This window comes from Bufo bufo, chromosome 1 (assembly GCF_905171765.1).
Source record: "Bufo bufo chromosome 1, aBufBuf1.1, whole genome shotgun sequence".
Lineage (NCBI taxonomy): Eukaryota > Metazoa > Chordata > Amphibia > Anura > Bufonidae > Bufo > Bufo bufo.
The window spans coordinates 69,051,823-69,077,827 of record NC_053389.1 but is presented as its reverse complement, the minus strand read 5'-3'; the positions used below and the strand labels follow the sequence as shown (position 1 = coordinate 69,077,827).

The 26,005-nt window shown below is 47.2% G+C and overlaps 1 protein-coding gene across 8 annotated transcripts in view; it reads right to left on the bottom strand.

Moving 5' to 3' along the window:
• Nucleotides 1–494: 494 nt before the first annotated feature.
• BUD13 (BUD13 homolog) overlaps nucleotides 495–26,005 on the bottom strand; it is a 42,013-nt gene continuing 16,502 nt past the window's right edge. Inside the window, exons 4-12 of one of the 8 annotated variants that reach the window (XM_040426161.1) lie at nucleotides 22,476–22,509; nucleotides 17,020–18,918; nucleotides 16,691–16,980; nucleotides 11,980–12,137; nucleotides 10,729–10,828; nucleotides 8,080–8,218; nucleotides 4,551–4,735; nucleotides 4,098–4,179; nucleotides 495–1,238 (exon numbers count right to left, since the gene is read on the bottom strand). In XM_040426161.1, the coding sequence (XP_040282095.1) occupies nucleotides 1,145–1,238; nucleotides 4,098–4,179; nucleotides 4,551–4,735; nucleotides 8,080–8,218; nucleotides 10,729–10,828; nucleotides 11,980–12,137; nucleotides 16,691–16,980; nucleotides 17,020–18,918; nucleotides 22,476–22,509 (2,981 nt within the window). In that variant the 3' untranslated portion in view covers nucleotides 495–1,144. Of the gene's footprint in view, nucleotides 1,239–4,097; nucleotides 4,180–4,550; nucleotides 4,736–8,079; nucleotides 8,219–10,728; nucleotides 10,829–11,979; nucleotides 12,138–16,690; nucleotides 18,919–22,475; nucleotides 22,510–26,005 lie in introns of all 8 variants that reach the window. The other 7 variants (XM_040426185.1, XM_040426145.1, XM_040426176.1 and 4 more) reach the window with 7 other exon arrangements.

Genomic DNA, 26,005 nt, shown 5'->3' with positions numbered 1-26,005 from the left:
CATCTGCCCTGACCTACTTCCCGTTTAGCGGATTGAACAAATTCTGCCCACCCTGACCTCGGCTTGTCCTCTCACCTGTTTCTCGTCTTTTCCCTTGGTGCCACACACTGTTGTCTCTGGACCTGGCTGGGGCAGCTGTCACTGAACAGAGACTGCTTCAATAGGTGGCAACCAGGTTGTTCCCTGGCAGTGGAGTCCAGATCCCTGTACAGGGGGTTAAAGGATGAGGACCACAGGGGCCACTTAGACAACGCCCATAGGAGCGACCCTCAGTCAGATCTGTTCAGTGACACAGTGGGTCTACACCTGCTGCTTTACAGCTTGACCTTACAACATCAAGGTAAAACATGAAGATTAAACTTAATTTGCAATTGCTCCGCCCAAGCCTCCAGCTTCCACAACTCTCTTGGTAATATTTAATATTGCCTGCAAATTCTGCATTATACGCATTGATTTTAAGTTTCAAAAATAAGAGGGGACATGTATTTTTAAAATATAAACAATTTATTTTCTGTTTGTTCTCTCATTAAAACCGGAATAATAGAAATGTGCATGTCAAGCAATAACTGCAGTAATGCCGCCATGTAACTACAGGTAACCATCATCACAACTGTACATGAACGGGAATACAAAAAACAAAACGTAATGTCGTGCATACTGGAAATCATTATGCCTTCCCCGTTAAAAGAACTGTTTTGGGAAGGGAATTTGGCTAAAATACTTCTACAAAAAATTCCGGAATTCCCCCCCCCTTTAATAAATGAACCGAATTCCATCCTGTTAGAATTGAGCGGAGCCCATGTAGTGATGCATACCCATGGGGTAGATAAACCACGGCTCTGTAATAGTCCATCAGTAAACACACGGATACAGGAGTCCATGACATGTCTGAGAGGTAAAACAGAAACTGCATAAATAACAACTGGTAATGGTAAAAAAAAAAAAAAAAAATCACCAACAAGAAATACAGGGGATGCCAGGCCGACCAGGAGGAGGACGTCACGTTACCAGTAATCACAGCTCAGGTAGCTACCATGATATACAGTAAGCTTCTCACGTAATACAGAGAATGTAGAGACACATACAGAGCATTGCTGTACGACATGGTCCTGTCTAGTGCTCTGACCAATGACACCAAGTGAATTCACATATCCTCTACGCTCCACTTGTAAGCAGCCTCCTGCACAGCTTTCTGTTCAGAAATTCTTGCAAAATGCTTGTTCTCAAATCCATTGGACCTGGAAGAAAATAGAATCAGATAATGCTTAGCATTTAAGCCATTCATGCATTGTATACCAGAGAAAACTGGCAGAACACTTGTGTCACTTTCTAATGTGCATTTTATTAAAGGGCATCTGTCAGCAGGTTTGTACCTATGACACTGGCTGACCTGTTACATGTGCGCTTGGCAGCTGAAGGCATCTGTGTTGGTCCCATGTTCATATGTGCCCGCATTGCTGAGAAACCTGATGTTTCATTATATGCACATGAGCCTCTAGGAGCAACGGGGGCGTGACCATTACACCTAGAGGCTCTGCTCTCTCTGCAACTGCCGTATCCTCTGCACTTTGATTGACAGGACCAGGCAGGTAAAACATGGAGTGGCAGTTGCAGAGAGAGCAGAGCCTCTAGGGTGTAATGGTAACGCCCCCATTGCTCCTAGAGGCTCAATTGCATATAGTATAACATCATTTTTCTCAGCACTGCGGGCACATATGAACATGGGACCAACACAGATGCCTTCAGCTGCCAGACCCACATGTAACAGGTCAGCCAATTGCATCGGTACAAAACTGCTGACAGATGCTTTTTAAAAGGCTTTCCCCACAATTAACAATTATGGTAAATTGAGATGATTTCATTGGTGAAGGTTCTACTGGTAAAGCCTCATGCACACGTCCGTGGAACACGGACTGTGAGATACCGGCCTGGATTCCTGCTGAGTGCAGGAGCGCACGGCGTCATTGGTTGCTATGACGCCGTGCGCCACCGCTGCTGTAAAGTAATGTATTAGCTATACGAGTGTATTACTGTATAGCAGCGGGCGCACGGCATCATAGCAACCAATGACGCCGTGCGCTCCTGCACTCAGCAGGAATCCAGGCCGGTATATCACAGTCCGTGTTCCACGGACGTGTGCATGAGGCTTAAGGCTAGGTTCCCATACATCCTGCTGAAGGGAAAATGATCTTGTGGTTTTCTATGGGATTGTCTCCCCTGGCAGCACGCAACGTTTTTCTGTCCGGCTATGGTGCAGGAGAGTGGCTGAGCTCATGGGCATAGCTCCTGTGTCTGCTAAACCACCTTCATGTACAAAGTACGGGAAAATGCAGGAAGGGGTTAAGGGGAACCTGTCACTAACAATCATGGAATCGGCAATCACCCTTCACTATTGACTCCTCTGTGCAGTAGAGAGACTTCTTTCCCATTTTGAAAAGCCATGGTGTAGGTCACAATCTTTATCTAATCTTTTCCCGCCTAGTAATTAAATTGGATGAGGTATGCCACCACCAAATCAGCACGACAAATGAAACAGCACCTAACAAGCGAGCTCAGGCACAGGAATGGTTAGGAACTGAAGAGTATGTCACCAGGCCTGTTCTTTCTCCTCAATAACTCCAACTCCAGGCCCTTGACTGACATCCGCATCTGGCTAAACCTACTTGTAAACCTAGGCCTGAGCATTGAAGGAAATATTTTGCGCGAATGCAGAATACTGCCCTTTCCTGCTCTCTGCCCGCACTCTGCATGTGCACAGTTGTAAATGGGGTGTCAATCAAGCAACAGGAAGGGTGGTTTACTCAGCAGCCCAGGAATATGCCCGACTCTTCTCCACAGATGAACGTCCACACACTGGGGCAGATATACCAATACTGGCATTACAAATGCCAGTCTTAGCATAAGATCCGCAGGAGCAGAATGAGGCAATCTTATTAAGAGGCACAGGCGCATTTCCAGGCAGTCTGTGCTCCAGAACAAATATACGCCGGCTAGGAGCTTGGCGGAGACTTAAACTACCATTTACGCCAGTTTCTGACAAAGGATAGTAAATCTGTTGGGCCCTAGGAGGCCACGCCGCCTCCCGCTGAGCCCGCTTACCTATTTTATCACTTTTGAAAAGGGAGAGTAACGAAAATAACAATTTATGGTGCAAACATGACGTGCTTGACCAATGTGTGCCGCAGTTCGTGAAAGCTTTGGATAGACAGTCAAGGAATAAGGGGCGATTTGGAAAGAAATAGGGGTTAGAGGTACCTGGTACTCTGTTCAGGGCAGACAAATGTTGATAAAGGGGTCCCTTTAATGGACTAAAACACATAAAACAGTGTTCACATGTTGCAACTGCAAAACTAAGATTCAGCCTTATAACGTATATTATGTGTGGAGAAACTCCACTTCTATATTAGGAAACTGTTACTCAAACCACCAAGTGATGGTCCTGCTGCTGCGGTGATCTGGACCCAAGAAACCAGATGGTTCCTGAGGAACCTGGTTAGGATACACTTTAATAAAGACCTAATATTTACCCAGCTGACTCCCACTTATTCAGGAAGCAGTTTGGGTAACAGAAATATATTGAGTTGCCATTTTCAACAGCATATTCACCATATTGGGCCATCATAGTGTCTGTATGTATAATTGTATTTTTCAGTAATATGTCCTGTGTGTAATGATGTATGAAGTAGTTAAAAAGGGGCAATTCCAATGTCTCCATCAGCCCCCCATGTGCCGGGCCCCTGACAGGTAATATACTTACCCCGCTCCCTGCGCCGCTCCTGTTCCTCGCACCGCCGCTTCTCCCTGTACACGGATGAAAACATCTGGTGTAAGGGGGGCAGGGCATGCAGCCAATGGCAGGCAGGGACGGGGGTGAGCCTCCCTAGCATCGCGGGTGACGCTAGGGAGGCTCGTCCCCATCCCCGCCTGCCATTGGCTGCCCCCCCATGTATGTTTTCATCCATGTACAGGGAGAAGCAGCAGCGGCTGTGCAGGGACCAGGAGCGGCGCGGGGATCGGGGTAAGTATATTACCTGTGAGGGACCCGGAACATGGGGGGGCTGATTGAGACGTCGGATAAGCCCTTTAATGTCTCTTACCTGTCCACACCGTCCCAGCGATACCCTGGCCATATATTAAATCTGTTGATTGGAGGATTAGAACCTTTGTATCTTGGGCGTTCTAGAACAGTGTGAAAGTCAAAGAAAGAGCAGCATTAGCATCACATAAAAGCGCAGTTACAGAGTTAGGACTCCTGCATTCGATCGTATCCATTTCTGTGGTCCAATAAACACAGATATCGGCTGAGAGCCTGCCGCCATATTTTTTTTCCTCCTTCAGAAATGTTCTAACCTTGTTCACAAAACGGACAAGAACAGGCCATGTTCGATTTTTTGCAGGGCCACGGAACAAACCTACGAATGCGGACAGAACACAGTGTGCTGTCCACCTCATTTGTGGCCCCATTGAGATGAATGGGTCCACATCGGATGCAGAACAAAACTATGTGCATGAACCCTTATAGTGAATATCCATCTAGATATCCACTTTACCTTTCTTTCCGGAGCTTTCTTTATCCATCTTCTTTTTCAGGAACTTCGCCATAGGATCTCCCTCTCTCTCCTGTTCACGCAACATGCGGTCCAGGTCCTCATCATCGATGTATCGAGCAAGAGGCTTCGATATCTCTCGGGCAGTGTCCTGCAAATTCTGACGTTGCTGCTCGTGTTGGGCCAAACTGAAGAGAAAAAGAATATATGAGAAAATGATGACATAAATCTTAGCTTCTAAAGAAGTGATAGTAGGAACGCTCAGGGCTTGTGCTGCACATTGGGCACAAACTTGTAAAATCCGAACAGGTTCTGTGAGCTAAAGAGCCCAGAAGGATACATGGCGGCCAACTAGGAGACAGCTTTATGATGGTGCTGATATATAGCTTTCAAAAGAAAATGGGAAAAAACAAGCAATTTCACCATTGTTATTATTTGGCATTTATTCAATTTATTTGTGGAGTAAACAATATGTAGACTTCATTCTATGGGCTGTTATAATTACAATACCAAATTTATATGGTCTACGTTATGTTTTACTACTTTTCCACATTTTCCATATTTTTATGTACATGGATTTGTTTTCATGCACATCTTCCTTCCACAGATTAGGTGAAATGACCGGAGAACCCCTTTAAATTTTTCATTAACTGAACTGTATATGGGCTTATTTTTTCCAGCACAACTAGTAGTTCTCATTGGTCCTGTTTGTGGGAGGAGTGGCTGCATTGCTATTGCATTGTTTTTTCAGGTTCCTTTTTATGGTGTTCACAGTGTGCGATAAATGATGTGATCATTTCAAAAGGATGGGGATGAGGCAATACCAGTTAGGCTACTTTCACACCTGCGTTTAGGTCGGATCCGTCTGGTATGTGCCCAGACGGATCCGCACCTATAATGCAAACGGATCCGTTTTGACTTTACATTGAAAGTCAATGGGAGACGGATCCGTTAAAAAATTGAGCCATACTGTGTCAACTTCAAACGGATCCGTCCCCATTGACTTACATTGTAAGTCTGGACGGATCCGTTTAGCTCCGCACGGCCAGGCGGACACCCGAACGCTGCAAGCTAGGTTCAGGTGTCCGCCTGCTGAGCGGAGCGGAGGACAAACGGAGCCAGACTGATGCATTCTGAGCGGATCCGCCTCCACTCAGAATGCATTAGGGCTGGACGGATCCGTTCGGGGCCGCTTGTGAGCCCCTTCAAACGGAACTCACAAGCGGAGCCCCGAACGCTAGTGTGAAAGTAGCCTTAGGAGTAGTTTTTTTTTCATTCTATTTCTTTTTTTTTGCAGTGATAAAACATTGGGGGAGTTTGATCAAAACTGGTGTGAAGGAAAACTGGCTTCGCTCCAAAGGAGCTCTGAAAAACGAAAGGTGGAATAGGATTGGTTGCTATGGGTAACTTAGCCAAATTTCCTTTACACCAGTTTTGATAAATCTACTCATTTGAGTATCGGAAAAAAAACTTTTTAATGATGTGTTTATCTCTTTTACATTTTATATTAGTTCCACAATGAGATCTGACAATGCTTGCTTAGATAATGCACTAAAATTTCTGTATTAGCTTTAGACAGACCGACAGCTTATTAGATCCTGCCTCTAGCGTTGCCCAATACACTGGCACAAGGCAGGCGTGGGCTCCATTGTTAGGCCCCCCCATCGACCCAATACATTGCAGGGCCCTGATAAGCTACAGAGGAAGTCCCCTCCCTCTGTAAATCCTGAAAGACCACTAAGGTGCCACAGTCAATGTGGATTACAGTATCTGAGGGGTTAAAAGGACCAGGATAGGAGTTAAAGTCACATTGAAAATCCAGCCCAGTCTGCAGACAACATCGTATAGAGCAGGAGGAGCTGAGCAGATTGATATATAGAGATGCTTCAGTATGAGCTGGTAAGTCAGTTACACTACCATTAAATGTTGCAGAAGAAGAAAAAAAGATGAACCTTTGGATGGCGCTGTCAGCAGGAGTCAGGAGCCGGTATGTATTGGTAACACAATACTTTTTTTATTTTTAGTCAACGCGTTTCAGGGGCGGAGAGCCCCCTTCATCAGGACAGTATACAATATTCATATTGTATACTGTCCTGATGAAGGGGGCTCTCCGCCCCTGAAACGCGTTGACTAAAAATAAAAAAAGTATTGTGTTACCAATACATACCGGCTCCTGACTCCTGCTGACAGCGCCATCCAAAGGTTCATCTTTTTTTCTTCTTCTGCAACGTACTTCTCCCCGACGAATGCTTCCAAGGCACGGGGCTGGAACCTAGGCAGCAGCGCAGGCACCCCGCACGCTGATCGGGAAAATCAGCACAAGCTTCATATAGATGTTGTGACTCTTCACAACATCTTCTGGTGAGAGTTTTCACTTTACCTTTTTATACCTATCATTAGACTACACCACACATGAGGCGCTGCCTCCTATCTCTCTTTTATCTTCACACTACCATTAAAGGGAGTCTGTCACCTCCATATGGCCATATACAGCGCTTACATGGCTCTGTAGCACACCTACACAGGATTGGAACGGTACCTTTGTTCTTTTCTTTATACTTGCACCAGCAGGAAAAACAAAGTTTAATTCATATGCAAATGAGCACTCGCAAGGGGCGGCGTTCACTGTGTAGGTGCCCAGGCTGCTCTGCCTTCTTTTCACTTTACTCCTCCCCAGCCTCTTCCTTTGCCCGCCCTCCAAGTCCTTTACGTCATCGCTAGGTCCGGCCAAGTTCCCACACCTGTGCCCTGCTTTGCCGGGCTGGGGCATGCGCACGGTGATGCCCATTGTGGGCACTGCATCGCTTCACCTAGTGCGCATGCCCTCGGCCGGACCTATCGATCAGGCAAGAGACTTGGAGGGCGGGCAAGGGCAAAGACTGGGGAGGAGTAAAGTGAAAAGAAGGCAGAGCAGCCTGGGCACCTACACACTGAAGGCCGCCCCTGGGCACTTGCCAGTGCTCATTTGCATATGAATTAAACTTAGTTTTTCCTGCTGGTGCAAGTCTAAAGAAAAGAACAAAGGTACCGTTCCAATCCTGTATAGGTGTGCTACAGAGCCATGTAAGCGCTGTATAAGGCCATATGGAGGTGACAGACTCCCTTTAAGTTAGACAGTAGCTAACATGACTTAGTGTTTGATAAATGCGGGGCCCAAGTCTATTGGAAAGCTAGAGAAATTTTCATATATACAGTGTTTAAGTGTTTTTTGGTGCTGATTTTGGCATGTTTCCGCCTCAAAATCAGCTCGGAAAAATGCCTTAAAATAGCCTCCCATTCTTTTTAGTGGGAGGTGTGGAAAAAAGAAGCCGCATGCCCTATCTTCCATTAGTCTCCCATTAAGAAAGGGGGATTCCAATCTTAGACATATATGAAATATCCACAGGATATGTCCTAAATATTTGATAAATGCAGGACCCACCTCTGGGACGTGCAGCTATTTCTATAGGTCTAAGGTGAGAAAACCCCTTTAGATTTTCTCACGTCTCTCTTTGCTGGGGTTATCAGGGCTCCGGTCCATTCTATAACTTACCCTTTGCCCCATTTGGCATACATCTCATCCTTCTTCTCCTGCGCGGCTTGTTTCTTCAGTTGCTCTTCCCGTTCAGAATTTAAGTCTCTGCGTTTGCCGCTTTTGTCTCGAAAAACGGTCTCTGTATTCCTCGAGTCATCTGAATAGAAAGACATGGTAAAGAAGACGCCTTTTAGAACAATTCTGCAGGTCAAAAATCATAGGAAATAAACTGATACGAATTTACTTCACAGATATAAGAATATGATCACCAATATACAGACGACTAATGCTTATTCCCTCTCCTTCTGGTTTGTAGGTTAACTGATTTACAAAAGAGAGAACAGCCTCGCCATAATGCAGTTTATATCAATTTGCTTTTGTCCATTGCTCTATGTCTTTCTGTGTCAATACTCTGATGGACGTCCGTACATTGTCACAGTCTGAGTATATACACTTTAAAGGGCATCTATCAGCTACCTATGAAGGCATCTGTTTTGGTCCCATGTGTCCACACTGCTGAGAACGCGAGGCCGACCAGAAGAACGTCCGGCCAGAACAGATTTCAGGGAAGGAGCTGGAGCATCGGGCGACAGAAGATGGCCTGAGATGGGCATACGGATGCCCTGAAGAGAGAAGAAGCGGCTGCCCCGGGAGACATGCGACCACTGGGAACGCACCAACGGGCCCAGGAGGAAGGTGAGGGGGCCCAAGGGCTCCGGTAGGTTTGTTTCTGGGGGAAAACCTCTTCCCCCTGTGTTCACTTGAGAACACAGGAGAAGGGGGGCCAGCAGGGGACGATTAACACCTTAGAACCCGGGCCAGGAAAAAAGGGGAAGGAAATATACTTACCTATCCGATGGTTTCTGCCCACCCTGACTCCAGAGGATAGATCCTCAGTATTAAAGTCTTGGAAAACACTTTGAAAGGGTTTTTTCCCATCTCAGACAATGGGGGCATATCGCTAGGGGGAAATTCATTTCTATGGGGCCGCCGAAAACAGAGCCCTGGCACAGCTACTTCCGTCAGCCCCATAGAAGTGATTAAAAGCAGTGGCTGCGAAAGCGCTGTGCGCTCCCATTCATTTCTATGGGTATTTCGAAAATAGCCGAGAGTGCGCCAATAGGAACGATTGGTGGTGGCCGGACCCGGCATCGCTGGCCTCCACTTTGCCGCCTTAGTTTTAGAGATAGGTGCGGGTCCCACCTCTGAGACAATGGGGGCATATTGTCAGAAATGGGAATACCTCTTTAAGGCCAGTGTTTCATACAGCCGCCTAGAGGTGAGCTGGAGTAAGATGCTGAAAATTTGGTGCATCATTTGGCAGTATGTGCACCAGAAAAGCAAATCTACACCATGCTATAAACTATAGAAGACTAGACTAGTGCTATAATGTATGCCTGTTTCCTGCAAGGACAGGGACATTTCTTCCATTTACATTCAGGCAACATTTCAACATATAATATAGATGTCACATGCTATATTTCGCTTGATGAGGCCATTTATATCTTGTTCATAACCCATAATCTAGGCAACTTCCCAATTAGAGGCTCTGAACATTATTCCCTTGTTCTCCACAACAAACAGGATTGTCCTACGGGTAGATCTGGGCATAAAACATAAGACTTCAATGATTAAGGGTGTCAATAGAGCAGATTTAGGTGCAACGTTATTTAATAGGGTTATCCAGGATTTTGCAAGCGATTGACTATCCTCAGGACAGGCCATTATGTTTGAATGGTGGGAATCGGACACCCTGCACCTCCAAAAGTTCAGCTGTTTCAGAGTAGACTTTCAGCGCAGGAAATACACACCCCGGAACATTGTGGGTTGGATGGAGCCAGTTATGGCAGTATTCACTTCTGTAAATAAGATTAAAAAAAAGCAAACCTCCCCCCACCAAACCACAGCCCCTTTACTCACCCGAGAATACATGTATATTCTCTATCAAAGTGACCAAAACAAAAAGAAGCCTATCGTAATACTTTATTTTATTGTCTTTAAAGGCGTTGTGCAGCCAGTAATATTGATGACCTATCCTCAGGATAGGTGATCAATAGCTGATCAGTGGGGTCCCAGCGCCCCCAAACAGCTGTTTGACGAGGAGGCGGTGCTACTTCCTCTTCAAGATTACACTGTCTGTCGTCTCAGAAGTCTTGGCGGCTTAGTGTAATTACAAGTGCTTGTTCCATTCACTTGAATGGGACAAGCAATTGTAATGCCACTGCAAGCGACAAGAAGCACAGTGTAATCCTGAAGAGGAAACAGTGCTCGCACGAGAGTGCCCCAACAATCACATACTGATGACCTATCCTGTGTCGTGAACAGAAGGCTGCAAAAAGTAGGAAAAACTATATCGATACCATGAAACTGTAGGCTATGTTCGGTTCTCCTTTTGGTAACAATGACAAAAAGTCATTACATACTCGTGTTTTTATTTTTCTATAACTTCCATGCTGATAAAGAGCACCACAAAACAACGTGTGAACCTGGTCTTCTACAAGGCACGGCTGCCCTTCCGTTCTTCTCAAGAGCACTATTGGTGAAAAGTCACACAGACAATGAGACACTTGCTGTAAAAAAACTAGGTTTGTGTCGCCCAGTGTATTTTGTGGATATACAGGATTTAATACCTAGAGACCCCTCTAAAGCTGCATGTTTTCTGCTCACCTTCCAGGCTCTTGTTATTTTTCTCTGCTCTCCTCTGTTCTTCTTTCTCTTCTCTTAGGACCTTTGCAGACACGAGGCCAGCCTTGCCACCTGAGAGCATCTGAAATGGGCACAACCAGATTAAAAAGAGCCTTCTAATGACACTTATCACTGCACTTAAAAGGGGTTGTCTCACCTCAGACACTGATGGCATATCACCAGAATAGGTCACCAATAGGAGAGAGCAGCAGGTTCCAGAGGTGGGACCTGCACCTATCTCCAGAACAGGACCCCTGAAGTGAACGGAGAGAAGCCACGCATGCGCGACCATCCTTCAATTCATTTCTATGGGACTTCTGAAAATAGCCGAGCGTACTGGCTCGATTATTTTCAGGATTCTTATAGAAGTTAATGGAGAGCACACCGCACATGTGCAGTACACTCTCCTTCACAATCGATGGCCGTTCTGGAGATAGCTGCAGGTTCCAGAGGTGGGACCTGCACCTATCCCACAATGATGGCATATCCTAGTCTTTAATTGCTGCAACTAACATTTAGGTCTGACGGACAATTTCTAGGAAGCAAACATTAAGAAGCTCCATCCCTGATAATACTTTAAATTTGTTTGGAGACTATTTTACACTTTTGCATATCTTGTACTAATCCAGTATCATAATTATAGCTCAAGACTGTCACAAGCGTTAAGAAAATATATTTATTAACTAAGCCATGAATGGTGTGAACTATAAAGGCCCCTCTTGCACATCCGTTGATTAGGCAGTGCTAGATGACCATCTAGTGTGTATGGTGGCCTCCTGACTCTTCGCCAGCAGATGATGTTCTAGCAGGATACACAACCACCAAACTGCACCTAGATTTATTATCCAAAGGTGAACCGACACATACAACATTAGCCTGCGTGCAGTGCAGGCCGCGATACCGTTTGCATGGCTGCAGATTTCCACACGTGGATTAGCCCCATTAAATTGGACTTCATCCGTAGAGGATCTGCTGCATCCAGAAAAATCTGCCATGTGAATATACCCTGAGTGAGTGTTCTGGAGGATTTGATTTCTTCATACATTACAAAGGAAGATAATCAAACTCCACGAACTATGTGATATTTCACATTCTCTGCGGTGGCACTTGCTGCCTGTCAAGTACCCCCACAGATTACAGGTGATCACTGGAAAAACGCAAAAGAAAATCAGAGCTCTGTCATTCTGGAGTGCTGGCATGTAGAGTCTAACTATGAACGCAACGTATCATTACCTGGGAGCCACCGCTTTTTTCACCTCTGCGTCGTGGTGGTGACAAGTCTGAATCAGAGTCTCCTCTCTGTGCTTGGCGAGGAGGTGATATGTCTGAGTCTGAGCCTTTAGGTTGCGTGTTTCTTCGAGGTGATGAGCGCGAGTCCTTCTGTCGCGCAGCTGGAAAAAGAGAATATATACAGTTGCAAGAAAAAGTATGTGAACCCTTTGGAATGATATGAATTTCTGCACAAATTGGTCTTAAAATGTGATCTGATCTTCATCTAAGTCACAACAATAGACAATCACAGTCTGCTTAAACTAATAACACACAAATAATTAAATGTTACCATGTTTTTATTGAGCACACCATGTAAACATTCACAGTGCAGGTGGAAAAAGTATGTGAACCCCTAGACTAATGACATCTCCAAGGGCTAATTGGAGTGAGGTGTCAGCCAACTGGAGTCCAATCAATGAGATGAGATTGGACTGGAGGTGTTGGTTACAGCTGCCCTGCCCTATATAAAAAAAAAAATAAAAAAAAAAAAACACACACCAGTTCTGGGTTTTCTTTTCACAAGAAGCATTGCCTGATGTGAATGATGCCTCGCACAAAAGAGCTCTCAGAAGACCTACGATTAAGAATTCTTGACTTGCATAAAGCTGGAAAGGGTTATAAAAGTATCTCCAAAAGCCTTGCTGTTCATCAGTCCACGGTAAGACAAATTGTCTATAAATGGAGAAAGTTCAGCACTGCTGCTACTCTCCCTAGGAGTGGCCGTCCTGTAAAGATGACTGCAAGAGCACAGTGCAGACTGCTCAATGAGGTGAAGAAGAATCCTAGAGTGTCAGCTAAAGACTTACAAAAGTCTCTGGCATATGCTAACATCCCTGTTAGCGAATCTACGATACGTAAAACACTAAACAAGAATGGATTTCATGGGACGATACCACAGAGGAAGCCACTGCTGTCCAAAAAAAACATGGCTGCACGTTTACAGTTTGCACAAGAGCACCTGGAGGTTCCACAGCAGTACTGGCAAAATATTCTGTGGACAGATGAAACCAAAGCTGAGTTGTTTGGAAGAAACACACAACACTATGTGTGGAGAAAAAGAGGCATAGCACACCAACATCAAAACCTCATCCCAACTGTGAAGTGTGGTGGTGGGGGCATCATGGTTTGGGGCTGCTTTGGTGATTTAGGGCCTGGGCGGATTGCTATTATCGAAGGAAAAATTAACTCCCCAAGTTTATTAAGACATTTTGCAGGAGAACTTAAAGCCATCTGTCCACCAGCTGAAGCTCAACAGAAGATGGATGTTTCAACAGGACAACGACCCAAAGCATAGAAGTAAATCAACAACAGAATGGCTTAAACAGAAGAAAATACACCTTCTGGAGTGGCCCAGTCAGAGTGCTGACCTCAACTCGATTGAGATGCTGTGGCATGACCTCAAGAAAGCGATTCACACCAGACATCCCAAGAATATTGCTGAACTGAAACAGTTCTGTAAAGAGGAATGGTCAAGAATTACTCCTGACCGTTGTGCACGTCTGATCTGCAACTACAGGAAACGTTTGGCTAAAGTTATTGCTGCCAAAGGAGGTTCAACCAGTTATTAAATCCAAGGGTTCACATACTTTTTCCACCTGCACTGTGAATGTTTACATGGTGTGCTCAATAAAACATGGTAACATTTAATTATTTGTGTGTTATTAGTTTAAGCAGACTGTGATTGTCTATTGTTGTCACTTAGATGAAGATCAGATCACATTTTATGACCAATTTGTGCAGGAATCCATACCATTCCAAAGGGTTCACATACTTTTTCTTGCAACTGTATAAACCAGTGTCTAAGACTAAGCATATCTGTAATGCTTGCTAAACAGTCAGGAGAGGAGAGACATAGGACTCTATACGGGACATAATGTGACTGTTCTGGGTGAGAAGCAGCAGACATCCTAAAACTGTTACTTGCCTATTCTATTTCCCTTTGTCAAAACTTAGATTTTTGTTATAAGATCAGAAACTATTCTGTTTGACAAATATGAACCCACAAGCAATATACAGCTGCAAGCAAAATTATTTAAACACCCATTGTAAAGTTTACAAGCTTTCGGCTCTTTGCAAGAAACCAATCAATCAAGGGCAATTTGAATAGCTCCACACAACTGATATAACAAGTGGTTTCTCCAAATTCAACTCTTAATGAGCATTGCAGTCTCAGAATTATTCAACCTCCTCCACAGAATCCCTCATATGAGCACACGTGGAGGCGTACAGGGCTTATTATCGGAACCAAACGTTCGTAGTAAGGTTCATTTCCGAATCGGCCCAAAAATTGTGCAATGTTAATCCACCTTCAGAGTGTTCCAAAAAGAGAAGAGATTATTGCCTTCCACAAACAAAGGATAGCAAAGGCACTAAATGTTCTTAAAGATACAGATGGAAGCACAAAGGGAGTTTTATCAAGACTGGCCTTCCCTATGTCAGCCTTGATCCCCTGTGCGATGGAGTGAGGTGCGCCCAATTTATTAAGAGGCAGATAAATTAGGTGAATCTCTGCCAGTCTGTGCACCAAAATTCTAACTATGCTATCTAGCACAGCCCCGACCTTTCCGCTAAGCCCATGCACCTTTAATGCCACTTTAGAGAAGTGTCAAAAAGCACTAAAAGCCACACATTATGCTGTAAATATGGTGTGCGCCATAACACATCTCCCCTAAATATGGTGTGCGCCATAACACATCTCCCCTAAAGTTCAAAGTTCAAAGGAACACTAGCTCCCTACCTGGACATAACAGAACGAGGAAGCTATCTCTAGCGGTCACCAGATTCCTGAGGAGCCAGGTGGTCAAAAAACCTTGAGTGACTGCAAAACACCTGCAGCAAGTAGAGGTTTCAGTGTGTACAGTAAGACAAATACTAAATGCTGTAGGCCTCCATGTCTGAACTCCAAGTCATACACCTCTACTGACCCAAAAACTCAAGAAGAGTCAAAAGCATATAAATATGCCACAGAAGTTTGGGGATTCTATTCTGTGGAGCAACAAAACTTTTGGTCTTCTGGATCAGCGGTGCGTGGGGGAGGACACATATGCTGAAACAAATACCCTGCCTACAGTGGAGCATGGCAGTAGCTCTGTGGTGCTGTGAAGATGTTTTACTTCCTCTGGCACTTGAAGCCTGCAGCATGTGGAGGGCAAGATGGATTCAATCAGGTATCAGGAAATCTTAGGAGGAAGCTGAAGTTTGGGCGTCACTAGACCTTCCAACAGGACAATGATCCCAAGCATACCTCAAAGTCCACCAAGGCTTGGTTTCAGAAGAAGTACTGGATGATTCTGGAGTGGACATCAGAGTCGCTTGACTTGAACCCCAGAGAAAATGTTTGGCGGCATCTTAAAGGCTATGTACACCTTTGGAGTCAATTGTTTTTTATGATTGCATTTAACTTATTTTTGGCTAAAAATTATATTTTCAAATATTGAGCTGTTCAGTCACAAAGGGTTAACTATTTTTCTAACTGTGTGACTGGTACTTTCACTTTGTGCCAGTCATCTAATTACCCTCATTTCTAAACTACTAACAGGTCATAAATAGAGATGAGCGAATTTCATATTTTGAAATTCGTTCACGCTTCGTTTGGTGGTAAAAGCAGAATTGCGTTATGGATTCTGTTACCACGGACCATAACGCAATTCTATGACGGAATGCCTTTAGAGGCATTCCGTTATACATTCCGTCATAATAGAAGTCTATGGGCTGCAAAACGGATCCGTCTCTGTTCCTCTCCTGCATAACCGAAACGGGACGGATCCGTTATGCAGCCCATAGACTTCTATTATGATGGAATGAATAACGGAATGCCTCTAAAAGGCATTCCGTTATGCATTCAGTCATAGAATTGCCGTTAAGGTCCGTGGTAACGGAATCCATAACGCAATTCCGCTTTTACCACCAAACGAAGCGTGAACAAATTTCATAACATGAAATTCGCTCATCTCTAGTCATAAACACTTCTTTAAGCCACATTCCTATCAGTAAGATGAGGATTGAGCTTTAATGAGCGTTTATGATGTGAGAGAGGACAGATAAGAAGTCAGTCTGCTCCTCAGATGACGGAAAGGACAAAAAATCCACAGGACTCCATATTGTTAATAAAGACCAATTGAAAAAATTATTTTTAGCTTAAAATAAGTACAATGCAGTAATTGCCCCCAAAGGTGTACATAGCAACCACAAAGGTGGTTGCAGCACAAAAACCCAAGAGTGTTAGCGAACTGGAGGCCACTGTCCATGAATATAAAGGGCTATAGAATGCTGCCAGAAGCCGGTGTCTAGCTATGCGGCATAAAAAGCTCAGCTAAGCACTAAAAATGTCTGCCATGAAGGCACTTCACGAATTTGGAGAAACCACTTGTTATATTAGTGGTGTTGAGCAATTTTAATTGCTCTTCTTTGATTGGTTTCTTGCAGACACCGCAGAGAAGCCTGATGGACCCCCCCACTGTAAGTCAATGGGTTCCATCAGTCGTAGCTGGAGGCCATTTGTGCAATGGATTCGGCACTGATAATTGGCTTCCGTTAATTATGGAAAATGCAAAGTAGTTACTAAAACCTGGCTTTAGTTTTTTTTTGTTAATAACATGACACGTCCAATCAAGTAGAGTATCCCTCTTGTATAACTACTAGAAATAATTTATATTCTAATATTTAAACACACCTTTTTTCCGAGTGTCTCGTGGTGGTGACGATGCTCTATTCCCAAGTGGAGAAAGGTCTGAATCAGAATCATGCCGCAACGAGGAATGTGGAGAGGTTCGAAGGGACTTCTTTACATCACGTTTCGATCCTTTGTCGAAACCTGTGTCACTCCTTTCTTTATGAGAAACATCTGGGGAGTCTGTGTAGTAGGATTTACTGTTTTTGTTAGGATTGAGATGCTTTTGTCTTTGTGGAGAAGGAGTAAGTCTTCTGACTTTTCCAGGGGGAGATGGGTCTGGAGAGTCCCGCCTGCCCTTCCTGGGTGGAGAGGCAGCTGGAGAGTCCCGCCTGCCCTTCCTGGGTGGAGAGGCAGCTGGAGAGTCCCGCCTGCCCTTCCTGGGTGGAGAGGCAGCTGGAGAGTCCCGCCTGCCCTTCCTGGGTGGAGAGGCAGCTGGAGAGTCCCGCCTGCCCTTCCTGGGTGGAGAGGCAGCTGGAGAGTCCCGCCTGCCCTTCCTGGGTGGAGAGGCAGCTGGAGAGTCCCGCCTGCCCTTCCTGGGTGGAGAGGCAGCTGGAGAGTCCCGCCTGCCCTTCCTGGGTGGAGAGGCAGCTGGAGAGTCCCGCCTGCCCTTCCTGGGTGGAGAGGCAGCTGGAGAGTCCCGCCTGCCCTTCCTGGGTGGAGAGGCAGCTGGAGAGTCCCGCCTGCCCTTCCTGGGTGGAGAGGCAGCTGGAGAGTCCCGCCTGCCCTTCCTGGGTGGAGAGGCAGCTGGAGAGTCCCGCCTGCCCTTCCTGGGTGGAGAGGCAGCTGGAGAGTCCCGCCTGCCCCTCCTGGGTGGAGAGGCAGCTGGAGAGTCCCGCCTGCCCCTCCTGGGTGGAGAGGCAGCTGGAGAGCCCCGCCTTCCCCCCCTGGGTGGAGATGCAGCAGGAGAGTCCCGCCTGGCCCTCCTGGGTGCAAATGCAGCAGGAGAGTCCCGCCTGGCCCTCCTGGGTGGAGAAACAGGTGGAGAGTCCCTCCTGCCCCTCCTGGGTGGAGAGACAGGTGGAGAGTCCCTCCTGCCCCTCCTGGGTGGAGAATCCCACCTGCCCCTCCTGGGTGGAGAGGCAGGTGGAGAGTCCCACCTGCCCCTCCTGGGGGGAGAGGCAGGTGGAGAGTCCCATCTGCCCCTCCTGGGGGGAGAGGCAGGTGGAGAGTCCCATCTGCCCCTCCTGGGGGGAGAGGCAGGTGGAGAGTCCCACCTGCCCCTCCTGGGTGGAAAAGCAGATGGAGAGTCCCACCTGCCCCTCCTGGGTGGAAAAGCAGGTGGAGAGTCGCGCCTACCCCTCCTGGGTGGAGAGGCAGGTGGAGAGTCCCATCTGCCCTTCCTGGGTGGAGAGACAGCTGGAGAGTTCCGTCTGACCCTCCTGGGTGAAGAATCCTGTCTGCTCCTCCTGGGTGGAGAGGTGTCTGGTAATTCCAGCCTGGCTGTCCTGCGTGGTGAGGCATCTGGAGAATCCCGTCTTCCCCTCCTGGGTGGAGAGGCATCTCGAGAGTCCCTTCTTCCCCTCCTGGCTGGAGAAGCATCGCGAGAGCCCTGTCTTCCCCTTCTCCTGGGAGGTGAGGCATCTGGAGAGACCTGTTTGCCCCTTCTCCTGGGAGGTGAGGCATCTGGAGAGACCTGTTTGCCCCTTCTCCTGGGAGGTGAGGCATCTGGAGAGACCTGTTTGCCCCTTCTCCTGGGAGGTGAGGCATCTGGAGAGACCTGTTTGCCCCTTCTCCTGGGAGGTGAGGCATCTGGAGAGACCTGTTTGCCCATTCTCCTGGGAGGTGAGGCATCTGGAGAGACCTGTTTGCCCATTCTCCTGGGAGGTGAGGCATCTGGAGAGACCTGTTTGCCCCTTCTCCTGGGAGGTGAGGCATCTGGAGAGACCTGTTTGCCCCTTCTCCTGGGAGGTGAGGCATCTGGAGAGACCTGTTTGCCCCTTCTCCTGGGAGGTGAGGCATCTGGAGATTCTCGTCTGCCCTTTTTTTGGGGGGGAGTTATCCTTTTTGGAGGAGGGGAATGGTCTGAAGAGTCATGCCTGGCCCTTCGAGGTGGAGAAGTGTCTGGAGAGTCATGCCTGGTCCTTTGAGGTGAAGAAGGGTCTGGGGAGTCATGCCTGGTCCTTTGAGGTGGAGAAGGGTCTGGAGAATCATCCCTGCCTTTCTTTGGAGAATAGTCAGGAGACCTATGATCAGTCGTCTTAGCCTCGGCAGAGACATCTTCTCCTGCCCTATAGATGGTATTAAAAAATAAATAAATATTACAACATCATGAAGACCGATAATGCAATCTAGTAACTAAAAGAAGCAGCCATTAATAAAGTGAGTGCTAAAGGTGGTCATACACATTAGATAAAAGCAGGCTGATAGCTAAACAACTGTTGAACGAATGCTTATCTGCTGAATGATTGCAGATGCAGTCATATTGCATCTTAGTCCACATTGAAACCGGGTGAGGGGTGAAAGATCTTTATGGGAACATTGTTTGAACTAAATATCTGTCGTCAAACTATAGGCCAAAAATACAAAAATTTAAAGTATGGCTGACTTCTTTGCAAACGATGAAGGTCTGTCATTGGTTGATTAAAACTACCATTCAGAGTAGGGCTGCAGCTAACGATTATTTTAGCAATTGAGTATTCTACCAATTATTTTTTACGATTAATTGAGTAATCTAATAAGGAATAAATTAATTAATAGACTGTTTTCCTTTATAAAAACTCCCCAACACCCTTCGTTCCCCCCTGTGCGATCAGCCCAAGTGCATCAGTTCCCCCCAGTGCCATCCAGCTTCCCCCGTGCAATCAACTCCGTTCCCCCGGTGCCTTCAGCTCTCCCCCCGCCCCGGTGCCTTCAGCTCTCCCCCCGCCCCGGTGCCTTCAGCTCTCCCCCCGCCCCGGTGCCTTCAGCTCTCCCCCCGCCCCGGTGCCTTCAGCTCTCCCCCCGCCCCGGTGCCTTCAGCTCTCCCCCCGCCCCGGTGCCTTCAGCTCTCCCCCCTAAGGCCGGGCCACACATCAGTTAAACCACAGACGCACGGTCCTTGAAAGCCAAGCCTGCCCTCCTCCTGACACCCGGAGTGCACAGCGTTGCTATGGCGCTGTGCACTCCAGGCGCCCGGCCTTAGTTGCAACCCCACCCCCTAGGTGTCACCAACTTACGTTTCCAGCAGGGGCGCCGCCGACACTCCATTACCCCGCGCTGTTCTGGGCCTGACGTCACACAGCGCGTCAGGTCACGGCGTGCGTACGTCAGGAGGTCAGTGCAGCGCGGGACTATGGACGTGCTGTGGAGTATTCCGAGTGCATTGCGGGCCAGCAGGAGACCACGGAGCGGGAGTAATAGCAAGCGTTTCACTTCTGCTACGTAGTCAAGTGACACAAACAAATTGCTTTGTGTCGAATTACTCGATTTAGTTGAGTACTCGTTGCAGCCCTAATTTAGTGTTAGATTTCACCTGACGAACTATCGTTTTGGTTGAAATTAGTTTTGATCAACTTTAGACTAATGTATATGGGTACCTTAAAAGGGGTTCTCTCATCACAGACAATGGGGGCATATCGCTAGGATATGCCCCCATTGTCTTATAGGTGCAGGTCCCGCACCTATATCTGGAACGGAGCGCCGCAAGGTGGTGGCTGGAGGACTCTGGTCCAGCCACCACCAAGCACGCTCCCCATAGAAGTGAATGGGTGCGCACAGCTCGCATTTACTTCTATGGGCCCAACGGAAATAGCCGAGCCAATACTGTTTTCGGCGGCCCCATAGAAAATTAATAGACTGCGGCTGCGCATGCACAGTGCGCCCTCTGGCACTTTTGGGGCTACATTCTCGATGGTAAAGGAAGTGGGACCAGCACCTATAAGACAATGGCGGCATATCCTAGCAATATGCCCCCATTGTCTGTGATGAGACAACCCCTTTAAAGAAGTTGTCCATGATTTTGAAACCGATGGCCATCAATATCAGATCGGTGGAGGTCCAACACTGCGCAGCTCTGCCAATCAGCTGTTTGTTTGCATCTCCGACACTGGAAATCGGCTCCAGATCTACACAGCTCCATCCACTGTGCAGTGAACGGAGCTGGTAACCAAAGCACTGCTCCCATACAATTCAATGGGAGTAGTGCTGCAGTTCAGCTCAGTCCACTACACGGAGATGTGCAGTACCGACACCGCCTTCTGGTGTTGGATCGATAAGGAAACAACTGATTGGCGGTAGGTGGGGGCTGTCAGATTCTTGCAGATCTGATATTAATGACCAGTCCTTAGAATAGGCCATCAATATTAAAACCCTGGACAACCCCTCTAAGGGGAAGGTTAAACACCTCTGTTTTATAAAGAACTGATTTTTTTAAACTATACTAGAGCTTTATAAAAGGGATGCTATCACCATTGTATTGTTCTCAATTTTTAAATTCTATTTTATCTTTTGCATTCCACTTCTAGGGTGGGGACACCCTTTGTGAACTACCCTGCATCTACATGATGGGTAAAGTACTCCAGCATTGCTACTTTTTACAAACCCATATGTAATGTACTGCTCCTGGCCCATTTCCCTGGAATGAGAATGGCATCTGATCTCATTTTACCACCGCTACTATCACTCTGTCAGTACTATCATTCCCATTACCAATTCCTTTACTATTTATACTATTTCTCAGTACTATCATTCCCATTACCAATTCCTTTACTATTTATACTATTTTTAACCAAGTCATCTTTACTTCCATACTGAAATACTACAGAGAGGCGGCACCCACATCATGGTGCTCGCTCATTGAGCTGTTTCTCAATGTCTCATGGATATAATGGAAAGTGACAAGGCATTTCAGCCACCTCACCATCTTCAAACAGGGGACACAGGACACCGAATGCAGTGCGTAGCCCTGCGAGGCATCTTGTCACCAAAAAACAAAAATCATCAGGGTGACAGTCTATTAATTCCCTATTTCATTTTCCTACAGTGCAACTACATCATCTAGTGGCAATGGAAGAACACAGCGATGATCTATCTTTGTGGAAATTCATAGACCGTGTAATCAATGGGTATTTCAGATAACCAGACAAAACTTAGTGATTTTAGTATGCATTAAAGGGGGTTTCTGGGTTCAGGATACTGGTTTCCTATCCACAGTATAGGCCCTCAGATGAACGAGCAACTGCCTCCAGACACCCCCATTGGTCAGCTGTATGAAGGGGTTGCGTCGCTCGTGTGAGCTCTGTGGCCACTTCATTGTTTACATGGGGCTGCCTGCACACCACCTACTTAGTAGCGATGGTGCAGGATATTGCATCTTCTTCCTGTTCATGTGAACCGGTCAAAGCTCTAAAATCCTGCCCCAACACTACTAAGTAGACGATGTGTTGACAGGTGGCCACATGTAATGAAGGCAGCACAGCTTTTGTATTATTGCTGTAGCCCCTTCATCGGCGAGAGTGGGGCTCCCAGTGACCGGATATTGAAGGCCTATTCTGTGGACGTATTTTACGCCTCAACAAAATCATACAAACCTTTTTCTCACCCCTTTTGACCATCTGGCCTTTTGGCACAAATCAATAACAATGTTTGCCTGAACTGATTTGTGCCAAATAGAACTTACGCCATAATTCTGGCATAAAGGTGGGTCACTGTATGTTTATATTGTAGCCGTCTTTTATCTTCTCTGGGGGCTTCCATATTGCACACCACACTTCCTGCAGGCATTTACTGTATACACACTGCACGAGAGCGGACAGCAGAGTTTTAGTTGACGAATCTGCACTGTCTGAACGTAGAATAATTGCATTACCTTGAATCTTGCTCTTCTTCAGGGGACTCATCACCTACAACAAATAAGTCAGCTGCAGTCAATACATCTCTAGACCAAACATCTGTAAGATAAAACCTAAAAATACAGCGTAAATGTAAATCCCTAGAGAGCGGTGGCCCCCATGGCATCTCCTGTAAACAGTCCTACGGTCATCAGGCAGCGTGTACTGAACTGTGACCTGGCCACTTTCAGTAAACGGGAACATCCCTTACATTAAAATTATTACCTGAGAAGAGCTGAATGGGAATTCGGGATCCCTTCACAACATAACTGCACATAGGTTTATAAACCTGGCTAACTTTTTCCAGAAACAGTGCCACACTTGTCCACAGGTTGTGTGTGGTACTGCAACTTAGCACTATTCACTTCAATGGAGTTGAGCTGCAATATTAGACATAACCAGCCATATAAAAGTAGATTTTTGTACTTACCGTAAAATCTGTTTCTCTTCCGTTCACAGGCTTAACCATGGGTATAGTTTGTTGCCACTAGGAGGCGACACTAAGCACAAAAGGTGTGAGCACCTCCCTTTAGCTATACCCTTCCTACAGGGACGAAGCTAAATCAGTTAGTGCAAAAGCAGCAGGAGGAGTAAGACAAAAACAGGAAAACCAAACTATGTACAAACCCAGAACCACATAGACCAGACAAGGCCCGTAAACGAGAGAACGGTGGAAGCTGCGTCCCCCCAATGAACGGAAGAGAAACAGATTTTGTGGTAAGTACAAAAATCTAGTTTTCTCATCCGTATCATTCCGAGGAACCCCAAGCCCTTAGTACGGTGGCTTCAACAGCCATACCGTTAAACGTAGCGACCCTAAATTCAGGTGGTAGATCGGTCCCTGCAACAAGAGGTCCTCCTGAAGAGGAAGACGCCAGGGTTCGTCGGCAAGGAGGGTGACAAGAGATGTGTGCCACACTCTGCGTGGCCAATTGGGAGCCACGAGAATGACGGGCAGACCTTCGGACCCGGAGGAGACACGGAATGAGAGGAAGAGGAGGGAACACGTAAGGAAAAGTAAACTGACTCCACGGAATCACTATGATGTCGCACGCCAGGGCCATGGGATCCCTGGACTGCGCAACGAAGTTCTCGTCCTTGTGGTTGGAGCGGGAGGCCATGAGATCCACGTCCGGCCGACCCCATCGCTCGCAGATGGCTAGAAAAAACTTGCAGGTGAAGAGCCTATTTGCCGTTATCGAGACGCTCCCTGCCGAGGAAGTCGGCGATCCAGTTGTCGACGCCGGAGATGTGAACTGCCGAAATATGGCTCTCCACCGAGCAGAGAATCAGAGCTGTTTTCGACATGGCTGCCGGGCTCCGGGTGCCGCCCTGGTGATTAAGGTGCGCCACAGCCGTGGAGTTGATGGACTGAACTCGAACTGGACGTCCCTGGAGATGGTCTGTTCAATACAGCAGAGAGACGAATCGCTCTCAATTCCAGAATATTGATTGGGAGGGAGCGCTGCCTTAAATGGATAGATTTCCCAACACTCCCCCCCCACCCCCCAACTCCGGAGGCTTGCGTCCGTTGTCAGCACCGTCCAACGGAGAGGAAGGAAAGAGCGGCCTGACGTCAGCATTGGGGACACCAACCACCACCTGAGGGTCTGGTGGGTCGGGGCAGAGAGACGTATGGGCCAATCCAGGGAGGCTGGGGAACGGTCTCAATTGATAAGAATGGCTCGCTGAAGAGTCCTGGTATGGAACTGCGCATAGGGAACTGCTTCGAAGGCAGAGACCATGTGACCCAGAACCCGCATGCAGTGACGAATGGGAAGAGGACGGGGCCGCAACAAGGGGAGAATCTGAAAACGGAGAGTGGATAGCTGAGATGAATAAAGACAGGACTTTGGTCGATTCAGGATCCATCCGAAGCATTCCAGGGTGTCCAGGACTACGCATAGGCTGTCCACTGTTGCCCAGAATGACGGACCTTTTATCAGAATATCGTCTAAGTATGGAATCGCCACTATACCCCTGGCATGGAGCAGGGCCATGACCGCCGCCAGAATCTTTGTTAAGACTCTGGGAGCTGTGGCCAGGCCGATCGGGAGGGCCACAAACTAGTAATGAAAGGAACCCACTGCGAACCAAAGAAATCTTTGATGACTGACGCAGATGGGAACATGAAGATAAGCGTCCTTGATGTCTATCAAGGACAGGTACTCCCCCCCGGTGCCATGGATGCAACAACAGATCTCAGGAACTCCATCCAGAAGCGGCGGATCAAAAGGAAGCGGTTGAGTGCCTTGTGGTCCAGAAGGGGACAGAACATCCCCTCCTTTTTGGGGATCACAAAGAGATTGGAGTAGAACCCGTGAAAACAGTCTTGCGCAGGAACCGGGACAATCACTCCCTGCCAGCTTGTAACCCTTTGCGATTACCTCTATCACCCAAGCATCCGAGACGTGATCCAGCCAAACATGCCGAAACAGATGAAGCCGGCCGCCCACCTGATCAGAGGGTGCTAGAAGCTGCACGTCATGCAGAGGAGGTCTTGGGGTTATAGGACTTGGAGCCCTGTTGACGGGGATGCCAGGAAGGGTGAGGTTTGCAGGAAGACTTGCGCTTCTGATCCAGGGCAGACTTGTCGGTTGGCCGCTTGGGGCTGGTGGTATGGGAGACGTCCTGTACCATCCTTGACAGGGAGCGCGCCCACTCCGGCTCTACCATAGGCTGGGCAGTAGGGGCGACTGGGTCAGGAGCAGAGCCACTTGACAGTGGAGCAGAGGGGATCTGACTGACTGGATGGAAATTTTGAGCGACAAGACACACAAGCAAAATAGTGCACCGAAGTGACCGCCTGCTTTGGGGCCTGGGCTCTGACATAATGAGAACATTGTAGTGACAGGAAGGAGGATGAGGGGAGTAGGTTAAACCCTGTAGGTAGGGGAGACAGAGCTTACCCAGCCTGTGGCCCTCAATGCAGCTTGTCCGGAGGTGCCTTGCCAGAGTCCCGCCGCAGGCGCATTTAAAACAGAATGTGGGCGGAGGCAGAAAACAGCGCCAAGATTCGTCCCAGGATACAGCTGAAAAAGTGGGATCAGGGAGAACTTCATGCCCCGCCCCCAAAATGGAGTTATGGAGTTGGTCCCCGTTGAAAGTGCAGGGAAGTGCAAGCCCGACTCTCTGCCGTCCCTGCCAAAGAGGCCTGCGTGCTTTGTGCTTAGTGTCCGCCTCCTAGTGGCAACAACTACAGTTGCAAGAAAAAGTATGGGAACCCTTTGGAATGATATAGATTTCTGCACAAATTGGTCATAAAATGTGATCTGATCTTCATCTAAGTCACAACAATAGACAATCACAGTCTGCTTAAACTAATAACACACAAAGAATTAAATGTTACCATGTTTTTATTGAACACACCATGTAAACATTCACAGTGCAGGTGGAAAAAGTATGTGAACCCTTGGATTTAGTAACTGGTTGAACCTCCTTTGGCAGCAATAACTTCAACCAAACGTTTCCTGTATTTGCAGATCAGACGTGCACAACGGTCAGGAGT